Source organism: Bison bison, unplaced genomic scaffold, assembly GCF_000754665.1.
Source record: "Bison bison bison isolate TAMUID 2011002044 unplaced genomic scaffold, Bison_UMD1.0 scf7180017864376, whole genome shotgun sequence".
In the NCBI taxonomy this organism is placed as follows: domain Eukaryota; kingdom Metazoa; phylum Chordata; class Mammalia; order Artiodactyla; family Bovidae; genus Bison; species Bison bison.
The window spans coordinates 13,695,007-13,708,613 of record NW_011494948.1 but is presented as its reverse complement, the minus strand read 5'-3'; the positions used below and the strand labels follow the sequence as shown (position 1 = coordinate 13,708,613).

At 38.1% G+C, this 13,607-nt stretch overlaps 2 protein-coding genes across 5 annotated transcripts in view; one reads left to right on the top strand and one right to left on the bottom strand.

Annotated features, from left to right (window-relative positions):
* Nucleotides 1-3,107: 3,107 nt before the first annotated feature.
* Nucleotides 3,108-7,410, top strand: RPS6 (ribosomal protein S6). The gene is made up of 6 exons (XM_010857071.1): nucleotides 3,108-3,200; nucleotides 3,700-3,831; nucleotides 4,365-4,575; nucleotides 4,734-4,880; nucleotides 7,024-7,181; nucleotides 7,276-7,410. The coding sequence occupies exons 1-6, from the start codon at nucleotides 3,195-3,197 to the stop codon at nucleotides 7,369-7,371; spliced, it is 750 nt and encodes a 249-aa protein (XP_010855373.1). The 5' UTR covers nucleotides 3,108-3,194; the 3' UTR covers nucleotides 7,372-7,410.
* Nucleotides 7,411-7,673: 263 nt separating this feature from the next.
* The window catches only part of DENND4C (DENN/MADD domain containing 4C), a 119,650-nt gene continuing 113,716 nt past the window's right edge, over nucleotides 7,674-13,607 (bottom strand). For 3 of the 4 annotated variants that reach the window (XM_010857067.1, XM_010857070.1, XM_010857068.1), the window contains 3 exons: nucleotides 12,567-12,717; nucleotides 11,048-11,112; nucleotides 7,674-10,828 (listed from right to left, as the gene is read on the bottom strand). In XM_010857067.1, the coding sequence (XP_010855369.1) occupies nucleotides 10,692-10,828; nucleotides 11,048-11,112; nucleotides 12,567-12,717 (353 nt within the window). In that variant the 3' untranslated portion in view covers nucleotides 7,674-10,691. Of the gene's footprint in view, nucleotides 11,113-12,566; nucleotides 12,718-13,607 lie in introns of all 4 variants that reach the window. The other variant, XM_010857069.1, reaches the window with a different exon arrangement.

The following is a 13,607-nucleotide window of genomic DNA, read 5'->3' as shown; positions in this document are numbered from 1 at the left end:
TGCCTGGAGAATCCCATGGACAGAGGAGCCTGGTGGGCTACAGTCCACAAGGTCGCAAAGAGTCAGACACAACTGAAGCGACTTACCACACAAATAGGGTTTAGCACAATCTTTCAACTTTGAATGTGAAGCAGGCCTAAACTCAAAACTTTGTGATACCGAAGCAGAAGATGGATGTGATAATCTTGGAAAGTAAAAATTTATTTTAAACGTAGGGGTTTTTTTCTTGAGGAAAAACTATGGAGTAAATACGTAATAGATAGTAAGTGTTCCATTCTTCAGGGTACTGTGGGTTTCAAAGTTAGATCACCTGGATTTTCATTCTCCCAACAATGTTCTGGAGGACTATCAAATGCACCGTATTTTCCCTGCATCTTTCTGTTCTATTAAGAGCTGAATCATTGCTGATTCAAGATTTACTGTAATACACTCAACTCATTCTTCCTCTGCTGGCTGGCTCCATACTACCACACTCTGAAAGACTAATACATATCAAAACTAGGGTTATGATCACATATTACTGAGCCTTACTTATTAAGAGCCATGCATTTTACTGCTTCCTGAGTATACCTTAGTGAAGTTATGAGACCTAGCCTAATTTACCATCTAGTATGCAGACAGACCATAAGCAGACCATTTATGTATCATGATTAAATAGTACTATAAAGGAAAATTGTAACTGGAATTCCAGTTGAGCTATTTCAAATCCTGAAAGATGATGCTGTGAAAGTGCTGCACTCAATATGACAGCAAATTTGGAAAACTCAGCAGTGGCCATAGGACTGGAAAAGGTCAGTTTTCATTCCAATCCCAAAGAAAGGCAATGCCAAAGAATGTGCAAACTACCGCACAATTGCACTCATCTCACACGCTAGCAAAGTAATGCTCAAAATTCTCCAAGCCAGGCTTCAGCAATACGTGAACCGTGAACTTCCTGATGTTCAAGCTGGTTTTAGAAAAGGCACAGGAACCAGAGATCAAATTGCCAACATCCACTGGGTCATGGAAGAAGCAAGAGAGTTCCAGAAAAACATCTATTTCTGCTTTATTGACTATGCCAAAGCCTTTGACTGTGTGGATCACAATAATCTGTGGAAAATTCTGAAAGAGATGGGAATACCAGACCACTTGATCTGCCTCTTGAGAAATTTGTATGCAGGTCAGGAAGCAACAGTTAGACCTGGACATGGAACAACAAACTGGTTCCAAATTGGGAAAGGAGTACATCAAGGCTGTATATTGTCACCCTGCTTATTTAACTTATATGCAGAGTACATCATGAGAAACGCTGAACTGAAAGAAGCACAAGCTGGAATCAGGATTGCCGGGAGAAATATCAATAGCCTCAGATATGCAGATGACACCACCCGTATGGCAGAAAGTGAATAGGAACTCAAAAGCCTCTTGATGAAAGTGAAAGTGGAGAATGAAAAAGTTGGCTTAAAGCTCAACATTCAGAAAACAAAGATCATGGCATCTGGTCCCATCACTTCATGGGAAATAGATGGGGAAACAGTGGAAACAGTGTCAGACTTTATTTTTTGGGGCTCCAAAATCACTGCAGATGGTGACTGCAGCCATGAAATTAAAAGACGCTTACTCCTTGGAAGAAAAGTTATGACCAACCTAGACAGCATATTCAAAAGCAGAGACATTACTTTGCCAACAAAGGTTCGTCTAGTCAAGGCTATGGTTTTTCCTGTGGTCATGTATGGTTGTGAGTTGGACTGTGAAGAAGCCTGAGCGCCGAAGAACTGATGCTTTTGAACTGTGGTGTTGGAGAAGACTCTTGAGAGTCCCTTGGACTGCAAGGAGATCCAACCAGTCCATTCTGAAGGAGATCAGCCCTGGTGTTCTTTGGAAGGAATGATGCTAAAGCTGAAACTCCAGTACTTTGGCCACCTCATGCGAAGAGTTGACTCATTGGAAAAGATTCTGATGCTGGGAGGGATTGGGGGCAGGAGGAGAAGGGGACGATAGAGGATGAGATGGCTGGATGGCATCACTGACTTGATGGACGTGAGTCTGAGTGAACTCCGGGAGTTGGTGATGGACAGGGAGGCCTGGTGTGCTGCGATTCATGGGGTCGCAAAGAGTCGGACACGACTGAGCGACTAAACTGAACTGATAAAGGTAAATAGTGCTACACTAGAGAGGAATACAATTTCCGGTTGTGTGGTCAGGAAAGGCTTCTCTTAAGAGGGACATGTAAGCTGAAAGCCTTGCATGGCATTAACAAATGGCAAAAGCTGAGTTTTTGACTGAAAAATATATGAAAGTAGGTTAAGAAATTTGGAAAGTATTTAATTGTAGTGGGAAATAAATTGTGCATCTCCAACAATGGAGTGACAGAACTTTGCGTTTTAAAAAGATCGCAGAAAAAAGGCAGAAAGCAGAGAGGCTCTACACCGGGACTAGGAGTAAACTATGGTTAACTGGCTTCCAAGAAACGCTGGCTGAATGCATCATTCTGTGATAGAACTGCAGGTGGCGATAGTGGTAAAGAACCCGCCTGCCAATCCAGGAGACAGAAGGGACGCGGGTTCCATCCCGGGGTCGGGAGATTATCTGGGGGAGGGCATGGCAACCCACTCCAGTATTCTTGCCTGAAGAATCACATGGACAGAGGAGCCTGGAGGGCTTCATTCCATGGGGTCCCAAGAGTCGGACTCGACCCAAGGAACTTAGCACTCACGCACGTGACAGAACGATGACTGCAAAGCGGTTAAAGGACGTGGATGATCAAGTATTTAAGAAAAATCAAACCACAATTTTTCAAGACCGGAACCAGGGCAGGGCACGCTCCTAAACTGGAAATCTTCGGATGGAGCCTGAGGTACAGGAGAGCGCAGGATAGTCGAACTCCGATCCCGCCTCCTTCCTTGGTATCATCAGAAGCAGTGTCCGGGACCGAGCAGAACTGCTTCCTAACCCAGAATCATACGGGAAAGAACAAGCAGTAGAAAAACTAGTCTTCGGTACTAAACCTGTGCCGCCTCGTACGCACCGCCTACCGACTCTTATCTCCCAACCGCTGATTAACCCCACCCCGGAAGTACTGCCTACCAATACTCACTTCCACTATACCAGGCGTCTACACATCTCGCGAGAACTGGAAGAGCCTATGTGACCTGGGTTAAGCGGAAGTTGGGTCTCTTTTTCGTGGCGCCTCGGAGGCTGTCGGCCGCTTCAGAATGAAGGTAGGAACTGGTGGCGGGTGTCCGGGTAGGCTTGTGGAACGTGGAGCAAGCCCTACGATGTGTCGTTGCGCTCGAAAATCCTAGCCCTGGATGGAGAAGAGTCTGAGGCAGGAGAAGGATCGCTCTTCTGGGGCCGGAGCTCCATGGGAGAGCGGATGGCGAGCGATTGCAGCTGGAGCTACGCCGGTCTGGGAGCGCCATGGTGGCGACTTGACCCTCAGGCAGGATAGAGGCGGCCGAGCTGACGGCACGTAGGTCAGACTCCTTGATCTGAGAGAGTGAACGGCTGTGGACCGTAATTCTCCGTGGCGGCATTCCGCAAGCCTTGCAAGATAGGTCCTATTTTTAGTGCCGTGTTTGTGGCGCCTTGCACGTGTCCTTTAGTGAATAATTTTCTGTTGTGTGCGGGTGACAGGAAAGGCTTTTTGCTATGGAATAACTTTTCTAGTGGTTCTGCTATTTTCATGAAGTTCTTTTCCCCCTCGTTTATAATTTTTAGCTGAACATCTCTTTCCCGGCCACTGGCTGCCAGAAGCTCATTGAAGTGGACGATGAACGAAAACTTCGTACCTTCTACGAGAAGCGTATGGCCACAGAAGTTGCTGCTGACGCTCTGGGTGAAGAATGGAAGGTAAAAGTTGAACTGTCGCGTTGAATTGTTAGCTCTATTTAAGAGAGGTGGTAAACGCTATTGGTAATTGGTAAATGTAATGGGGTTCACACTCGGGTTGTTTCCCAACCTTAGGTTAGTTCCAAATGTCACTTTATAAGGTGGCTCTATCACTTGGCAGGGTTATGTTTATGTAGATCAAATGAAAAATATATTGTTCTTGACCTGCAAGCTAAAGGTCTCCAAAGGGATCTTCAAAAGTGCCAAGAAGGTTGTTTCTGATTTGTGGTTCCTTGATACTTAGGTTTCATAACATACTGTTTCTACCCCAAGAGTTAACAACTCCGGTAAAATAAAGACTAGAAATATGACTTGGTCGAAAGGATTTTGCTAATCTAACTTGGGAAACTGGAAGTATAGACAAATTTAGTGACCAGAGAAAACTATTTAAAGTGTCAAATCGGTCCTAATGAACGGTACTAAGTAGACTTAAGGGTGTACTTCTCAGAGGCCACAATGCTTTGTTTTTAACTTGTCATCGTGTTCTCCTGCAGGGTTATGTGGTCCGAATCAGTGGCGGGAACGATAAGCAGGGTTTCCCCATGAAGCAGGGTGTCTTGACCCATGGCAGAGTTCGCCTGCTACTGAGTAAGGGGCATTCCTGTTACAGACCAAGGAGGACTGGAGAGAGAAAGCGCAAATCTGTACGGGGTTGCATTGTGGATGCCAATCTGAGTGTTCTCAATTTGGTCATCGTGAAAAAAGGTGAGCCTTTTATTCTGGAGTTTTATTTTTGTCAACACTGACTTAAAGCTGATTATCTTTGAAAGTGGACCTCGCTTTGGCAATGCCTGAACAGTTTAGGGTTCTTGTTTGTAAGGAAGTTGTTGAATTAAAAACATCTGTTCACTTTTTTCTTTTAGGGGAAAAGGATATTCCTGGACTCACTGATACTACAGTGCCTCGTCGCCTGGGTCCCAAAAGAGCCAGCAGAATCCGCAAACTTTTCAATCTCTCTAAAGAAGATGATGTCCGCCAATATGTTGTGCGAAAGCCCCTAAACAAAGACGGTATGAGGGATTATGCAATATAGAGCTTGCTTAATTTCATTGGTTGTACCATTCTTTATGCATGTTGGAAGCCAATCTCTGCCTACTATTTACCTAGAATATGCATTTTTAGGAAATTAGTGTGGAAAAGGGTCAAGGTATGCAATTGGAATTAATACTCATTATAATCAGTGCCCTATAGTGTTAGAATTTTTCTTGAAAATTTGCTTTTGAGTCATTGTATGAGTTCTTTCAAAGATAACCTGTCAGTTAAGTTCATTGCTTTGGGGTTAAGAGAAAAGTCTGGAATTGTGATTGAATATGCTCTCATGCCCACACACTTGCTTTCTTAACGTATCAGTGGTTTTAATTTTTTGTTTACCGAAGTTGATAAAGTTGATGCTTTCATTAACGTAAGTTGCTTTAACTTCTGAATGTGGATAGCGATAGTTTTGCGAATTAGAAAACCATTCAAAATACCAGGGAACATATTATATATATAACTATTATGTTGAAGTATAGTTGACTTACTATAAAAATGTTTTATTAAAGTTAATTTTGTTGTACAGCAAAGTGATTCAGTTATATGTAAAATCTTTTCTGTTATGATTTATCTCAGGTTATTGAATGTAGTTCGCTGTGCTATGATATGAGTAGGCCTTTATTCCATGTGTAATAATTTGCATCTGAGAATCCCTAACTCCAAATCCATCCCTCCACACCCAACCTCCCTTGGCAACCACAAGTCTGTTCCGTCAGTGAGTCTGTTTTGTAAAGTTTGTGTTGTATTTTGGAATCCACATGTAAGTGATACAGTATTTGTCTTAACTGTGGCTTCACTCAGTGTGATCATCTCTAGGTTAAATGACACTGTCGTTTTTTGTAGTTTAGTATTCCACTATATATATCCATGACATCCATTCATCTGTTGCTGGACATTGAGGTTGTTTTCCTGTCTTGGCTATTATGAATAGTGCTGCTACGGACATAGGGGAGCATGTATCTTTCTGAATTACAGTCATGTCTTGGAGTGAGATTGTTGGATCATATGGGAACTCAGTTTTTAGTTTTTTCAAGAAAACTTGGTGTTTTATATTTTAAGCAGGTATATTGTTTATTAGTCAACATAACACATCATCATAAATAACATGTTAGTTTCAGGTTGAGTTTTCCTGACAAATCGGAAAAAATTGGGGTATTGGTTTCCAGGACTGTGGGCTTAAATAAGCTAATTAATACTTGGCATGTGGTGAGTGCTTATTGGTCACTCATTCCAAATATTTGGAAACCTTTTCTGTGCCAGGTTCTTGCTGAAGATATGGTATAAATACACAATTATCCTCATGAAGATCATACACTTTAAAAAGTAATTGTAGTTGCATCCCTGGAAATAACATTAGTAAGTGCTAGCTCATAGTATTTATAAGATGGTTTTTGTTTCTTTATAATTCCTTTATTGATCATTTAGTCTTAGACTATTTATATGGAGTGTTTATTGCTCTCACAGGGGTCCACAAACTAAAACCATTACATCTGAAAAGACTCCTGCTGTGAAGCAGATTTATAATCCAGACAGGCTCAATGAAGATACTCCTAGGAATTTGCTGGTGGTCCAGTGGTTAGGACTTTGCTTTTACTGTGGTGGCCCAGGTGCAAATCCTGGTTGGGGAACTAAGCTCCTACAAGCAGCACAGCACAGCAAAAAAAATTGAATGAATGTTGATGGTTTTACTCCTCATAAGCAGATAAGCAGGTCCTTCCTATCTTGGAAAATAGAAATTTGAAAACCAATTTGGAATTCAAAGCATGGTGGGTGAGACAGTGACGCAGCTAATGCTTTACTTAGTTTTCATAACAAATTAAATACTGTTTTAAAGTAATGTTCACATGTCTTATGGTATAGATACATAATATCCTACTAAGACAATGTAATTATGGAAGGGATATCAAAGTGAGTAGTAAAAATTAAGATAGGACATCCATCTTTTCAGCTAAGTAACATAAATTTATGTATGACCTTGAACTTGATATCCAAACTGTTGGTATTTAGTGAGCCATTAGGATTAAATGTGCTACTAAGTTTGAATCTCTGATGTTTTAAAAATATAAATGTGGGTTCTATTGAGCAAGGGTATGGAAGTAATTGAGTCATCTAAATTTTTAGGTAAGAAACCTAGGACTAAAGCACCCAAGATTCAGCGTCTCGTGACTCCACGAGTTCTGCAGCACAAACGCCGGCGTATTGCTCTGAAGAAACAGCGTACTAAGAAAAATAAAGAAGAGGCTGCAGAATATGCTAAACTTTTGGCCAAGAGAATGAAGGTAAATCTCAGTGGGAAATAGGAGTTATGGGATTTGCATTTTTTAATCCAGATAAGCTTTAACTGCACTTTGTGTTTTGTTTTGTTTTGTTCAGGAGGCCAAAGAAAAACGGCAGGAACAGATTGCCAAGAGACGGAGGCTGTCCTCTCTGAGAGCTTCTACTTCTAAGTCTGAGTCCAGTCAAAAATGAGATGTTCTAAGAGTAACAAATAAATAAGATCAGACATCAGCTCTCCCTTCTTGACTTTTAATTGATGATCAAATAGATAAATGAAGGTCTGCAAACATGAAAAAGGAGGTACTGTATAATCCAGCAGTGGAATAGGTCTGCAAGAGATACTTGTGATAGTCCTTCATATTCAGAAACAGACTATATATGATAGTGGAAGAAATGGCCAGAACAGAGTAGTGGGTGTCTCAGAATTCTTACATTGATTGATTGACTTTTCAGCAAGGCATGGGACAGAATGGGGGAAATAAATGACTTAGGACTATTAATCTTTGACAGACTTTATTTTAAGGAATGTAGTTTCTACACGATATATGAAAAGTGCCTTTGTGAAGATGGACATTGTTATATGTTAAAAAGAGTAACTTGTGACAAACACAGTTAATGGATACCATTTTTAGAATAGTTTTTACAAAGCTTTTAAAAACAGTGCAGATTTAATACATTAACAGAAACCTTTTCAACTCAGGTGAATTTACATTTTTATTACATTTCACACTCTCCAAGGGACTTGACTGTACCTGTTTTTAGACACTCTTGTATCTATGAAGGATGTGCACAGAAAGTATACCTTGTACTGTGTGGTTTATGGGATGTAGGATCTTAGCTCCCTGGTTAGGGATTGAACCCAGACCTGTGGCATTCAGAGCATACTCCTAACCACTGGACCGCCAGGGAATTCCCAAAAGTGAATTTTTTTTCTGTATGTACCATGTCTGCTTTCTATAGTAACTGCAGTTAGAACCTTTATTCAAACCCTTAACAGACGAGAGGGTCTTGAAAGAAGGTACGTTAGGCTTTAAAAGGTACTTCTTTTCGGAAATTACGTATTAACACAGGTGAGTAAAATTTTCAAGTGGCTTTGGCATGCAGATAGAGACTGAAGTGCTTCAGTTAAGAGTGTGCAGAAGAATTACCCAAGGATCTGGCTAAAAAGTGGATGATGATTGGGAAGTTTGAGGCAAGATTCATAGAGGGGATCCACAGGTCTTTTTTAAATTGGAGTGAGGTGATTTACAGTGTTGTTAATTTCTGCTGTATAGGACCATTAGCTCTTTTTTTTTTTTTTTTTAGGACCATTAGCTCTTAAGAGTTACAAAACTTCAGTTGGCAATTGACAGAGAAGTTAGAGTCTTAAAGGGTAACAGGCCAAAAGGCAGGCAGGTCTGGTATAAATCCAGACTTCTAACCCAGTAGCTGGTTGATTCTAATGCATAAAACACGAGAACCACTCTGATTTCAAGGAGTACAGTCCCTAACATAGATAAATGAGGTGGGCCTCGACCATTCTAGCTCATGAAATCTGGTAGATTTAAAACTTTAACATTGCAAAATGCAGGTTGCTATAATCAATGTATAAAATGCAGCTGATGCAGTTAACCTAAAACCAGAGTAAGGAAATGCTAACCTGGCATATTTTGAAAGATGGGTTTTCAGAAGTTAATTAGATTTAAGTCTCAATAATTTGATGTTTTGTCTTTGTTATAAATTTCTATTGCCCAGTGGTAGGTGCTAGAAAAGGCCTTTAAGCAACTTCAATACAAATCAGTCTTATTTCTAAATAGGCCAAGCTTTATAATGAATGTTTTTTAGATTAATAGTTACTGTAAAATTCATAATATTCCTAAATGTGTAAGATTTAGGAATACATCATCAGTAATTTTTAGTGGGAAGTGCTTTGTTGAGTAATTTAGTTCAAATTATTGAAAACCACAGAAAAGTGGGAAAACAGACAATACTGGAATTCTGAAGACCACAAGAACTTGAATTACTGTGCACATTTCAGGAGCCTTAAAAATGTAAGAGACGAGAACAGCAAACTTGTGAAGTTTTCACTTTATTCAACCTCAATTTTTTTTTATATGCAAGGTAATTCCAAACTTTCTGTTGGGGCAGTGTTAAAAGTATTAAAACTAGTACCAAGTTTTAGGTTGCAAAAAATATATACTCTGAGACAGTGCAAAAGATCCATTTTTAAGGCAATGAGAATTCTAAAGTTCTTTCACTCAGCACTTTAACCATAAATTGAAACAAGGATTCTGCATAGGTCTTAATAACCCTGAAATCTTGGAAGATTGGTATAGTAACTGTGTGATGTTAACTGTACCATCTGGAAATAGTTATCAACTGTGATTCAGTCATCTGCATAATTACTGTAAAAGGAAGCACACACAATCATTGGTTTTTCAAACCATGCATGCAAAGGTAAGGAAGACAAATTTACTATCCTTAAGGGATGGTTTAATGAAAGGCATGAATGTCAGTGAGGCGTGTGAGGTCGTGATTTTCTTAAACCTACAAGCAACAAGCTTAATAAGCTTTAATGTTTTAAGACTTAATTGATTCATCCTAAAAAACCATATTTACAAATGCACAAATAAGCATACAATCTAAATATACAAGAATAGAATTCTGCAGTGCAAGTTATTCCACAGGTTTTTAAAAGTGAACAATAGCAACAATTTATGTGCCTGAACAATTTCAGACCCAAAGACATACACAAGAATTTTAATTTTGTAAATTATGATGCTGATCTAATTTCATTTAAACTATTTGGCTCATTTATTCCATTTTAAAGCTGTTGCAAATTAACATGGTACTGGGAAGAGGATGAAGGAACTGGTTATATTTGAAATATAACCCGTTAAGGGAGCTAATATATAGCATGAAGGGTAAAAATAATATATTAATTTTGAAGTCAAAGGCATGGCAGTTTTCATCAGACTTTCAGGTAATTTTGAACTTAAATGACTACATATGAGTTTAGTAGTAGTCATTTTAATAGTTGGAAACCCCTTTCAAAAAACTATTGCAACATGCAATTTAAGAATTTTAATAAATATAATATGGCTGAATAGACACCTACACAGCCACACATATATACACAATACACAAACAGTTGCTGTTATAATTGAGATTTCATTTGTTTGGGGGTTAGGCAAGTTTACGTTAATTTGCCGCTCCCCCAAACTCAACAGCTTCAAACAAACAAAATGCCAAGAGTGGTTTTCCATTATCAAACTACTAGAAATACTGAAAAATGTGATACCAATTTTCAGCAGATATAAACAGCTCAGAAATTATAAATCTTCAATAAACCTTGGGGCATTTTAATGGCATTTTTACACTGAGATGATTCAGTACGATTTCATCATAAATACTGTCCCAAGACTAAATTCATTTCTGTTTTCACCAATTTGTATTATGAAAAAACCTTGAATGTCTCCAGATTGAGTCTATTCCCCCAGCACTGTGTCAAAAGTCTAGACAATCTGTTATATTTAAATGAGAAGCGTTCCAAAACACTTCCTGCACCATTCCACACTGATACTTGGTGGAGCATCAATTTTCTGCAACTTTTCAAGAATATCTGGAGACAGACTGTTGTATGCAAGTCCATACTCATTGTCAAAAGCCTCTGAAAGATATTTTCAAAAATGTAGTTGGAATTTGTTAATAAGATGAAAGCTATGCATTTAAAAGTGGTAGTCAAATCATTTTATATACATAAACTGCACATTTAAAGCTAGAAATCTTTTAAAAGGCAAATGGAGTATTTACCCATACCAGTTAGAATTTTTTAAATTATGAGAATAAGACTAAACCACCTTTAGTAATCCACATTTGACCAACTTACCAATATCAATATTCTCTCTTCCAAGAGATACTAATGATAAGAAGAGGATTTCTCTGTATAAACTCCTATAAAACAAAATATTTGAAGTGAATGGGCAAAGAGCATAAAAAATATGCTAAGATTTTTTAAATGGTGAAAAAAACACCTGAAACTAACAGCACTGTAAATCAACTATACTTTAAAAAAAGATTAGGCTCTGTATTCATTCATGTCAGTGTCACAGTTTGACTACATTACAGTTGTTAGGTGTCACCTTTGGGAAAAGCTGGGTAAAGAGTCCACAGATACTTTCTTTGCCATTTCCTGCAAACTTCTATTTCAAATTAAAAAGTTTAAAGTTAATGGGCATAAAGCTTCATGTTCAAAACAAAAATGGCTTATTTTAACTTAAAGTTATTGATATTTAGTAATGCAATAGATAACTTTCAATTCTAATTTCTAATTCATACTTAGAAAAGCAATTTTTTGCTACATGACAAAGAAATTAATTTCTAAGTAAGTTAGGGGTCTAAACCCTTAGACACAAACAGGTTGTGTGGTGTCTTACTAGTAATTTAACCCAACAGTAAATGAAAAATCACCTTTATCTGATTTGCGAACAGAAAAGCAAGACAAATGAAACCTTAAAAATCAAATTCATGGCTCAGCTGTTAAAAAAGGGGAATTTAGGAACTGACTTCTGAGTATTTATTTACACAGAAAAAAAAATTTGTAATGCTGATTCTGATAATGCTCCATGCAGCTTTCTTTAAAAGCTTCAAGCTATATAATTTCTCATATTCTTTCCCTGCCCTTAAATCAGATGCTTGTAACTGGCTACTCTTTAGCCTGTGAAGGAGATAATCTCCATATCAACTGCTAAAATTATAAAAGGATTTATTGATTTCTATCATGAGTTCTTGTCCTGTTACTTCTGAGACTGTCTTCAAAGCTGCCATGACTACAAACTTGAAGAGCACCTGGAAACACTGTTTCTGTTGATAGAAGATACTATGTCCCCTTTGCTGAAGCTTACCACAAAATTCACTTAGGCTGAGACTGGGTTGAGTACTGATCCAAATAAGTTAGCAGATAATAAATAGTAAGAGGATCAGGATAGCTCCATATCCTTTGTGATTCATTGCTTCCATCATTTTCTTAAGTTGTTTCTACTCATATATTTTTTTACATCCACAAGATAAACTGTGTGACATGGCCTGAACAAGCAGTAGATATGTTTAACATTGATACTAAACATTTATAGGCTTCCAGTGAATAGAAGTAGTGTTTCCCAAAGACTGAATATATTTTAGACATGAATGCATCACCTACTAAAATTTAATCTATTCCTCAGACATTTTTATTATGTTTGTGCTGAAGTATGAATGTATACACTTGGGCAGCACTTTAAAAAAGAATCAGATGTTCCACAATGAGTTATGTGTTTCTTTTACAACTGCAGATAGTTTTGAAAGTAATTTTTTTTAAAAATCATGAAATTATTTCCAGTGACATCAACTAAAAAATACTGAATTATTACCTTTGTCTTTTCACATCTCCCTTCATTTGTTGTGCAAGTAGGTTGATGGGTTTAAGAACATCATTATGCTGAATACTCTGCCTGATGATTTCTACTAAAGTGCTTGTTGCTTGTTGTTCATCTGACAGGAGAGACGATTTCTTTTCAGAATCTAATGATATGAACACAGTAATAAAGAATACACTTATTCAATGTATTTAAGAAGTTATTTCTTTTCACCTTCACAATTATGCTGCAATGTAACCAAATAAAAAATATTTTTCTTGCTTTCTTCAGATAGGAGAGGCCTGTCCCTTTTTCCTTTTCGTGAACTTAAGGGCTTTGTGCTTGAGGCTGGGATGCGATAGCTTGTACTCCAGCAGCCATCCTATGACCATGGATCTTTACAGATGGAAAAGCAGACAAAACATAAGGAGTAGGCCCCTGATGACAGAGGAGTTGCGTACCAGTCCTGGAGTGTCTACATAAATTCTTCATGTGAGAGAATAATCTTTACCTGTTTAAGATTCTGTCATTTTCTACTAAATACAGTAGAGTGTAATCCTAACTGATACAAGAGTAATTCCTGAATTACTAAGAAAAAATACTTACACCAATTTCATGTATTATAAAATAATGAAACTAGAACACTTTCTAACACCATACACCAAAATAAACTCAAAATGGATTAAAGATCTCAACATAAGACCAGAAACTATAAAACTCCTAGAGGAGAACATAGGCAAAACACTCTCCAACATACATCACAGCAGGATCCTCTATGACCCACCTCCCAGAATATTGGAAATAAAAGCAAAAATAAACAAATGGGACCTAATTAAACTTAAAAGCTTCTGCACAACAAAGGAAACTATCAGCAAGGTGAAAAGACAGCCTTCAGAATGGGAGAAAATAATAGCAAATGAAGCAATTGACAAACAACTAATCTCAAAAATATACAAGCAACTCCTACAGCTCAACTCCAGAAAAATAAATGACCCAATCAAAAAATGGGCCAAAGAACTAAACAGACATTTCTCCAAAGAAGACATACAGATGGCT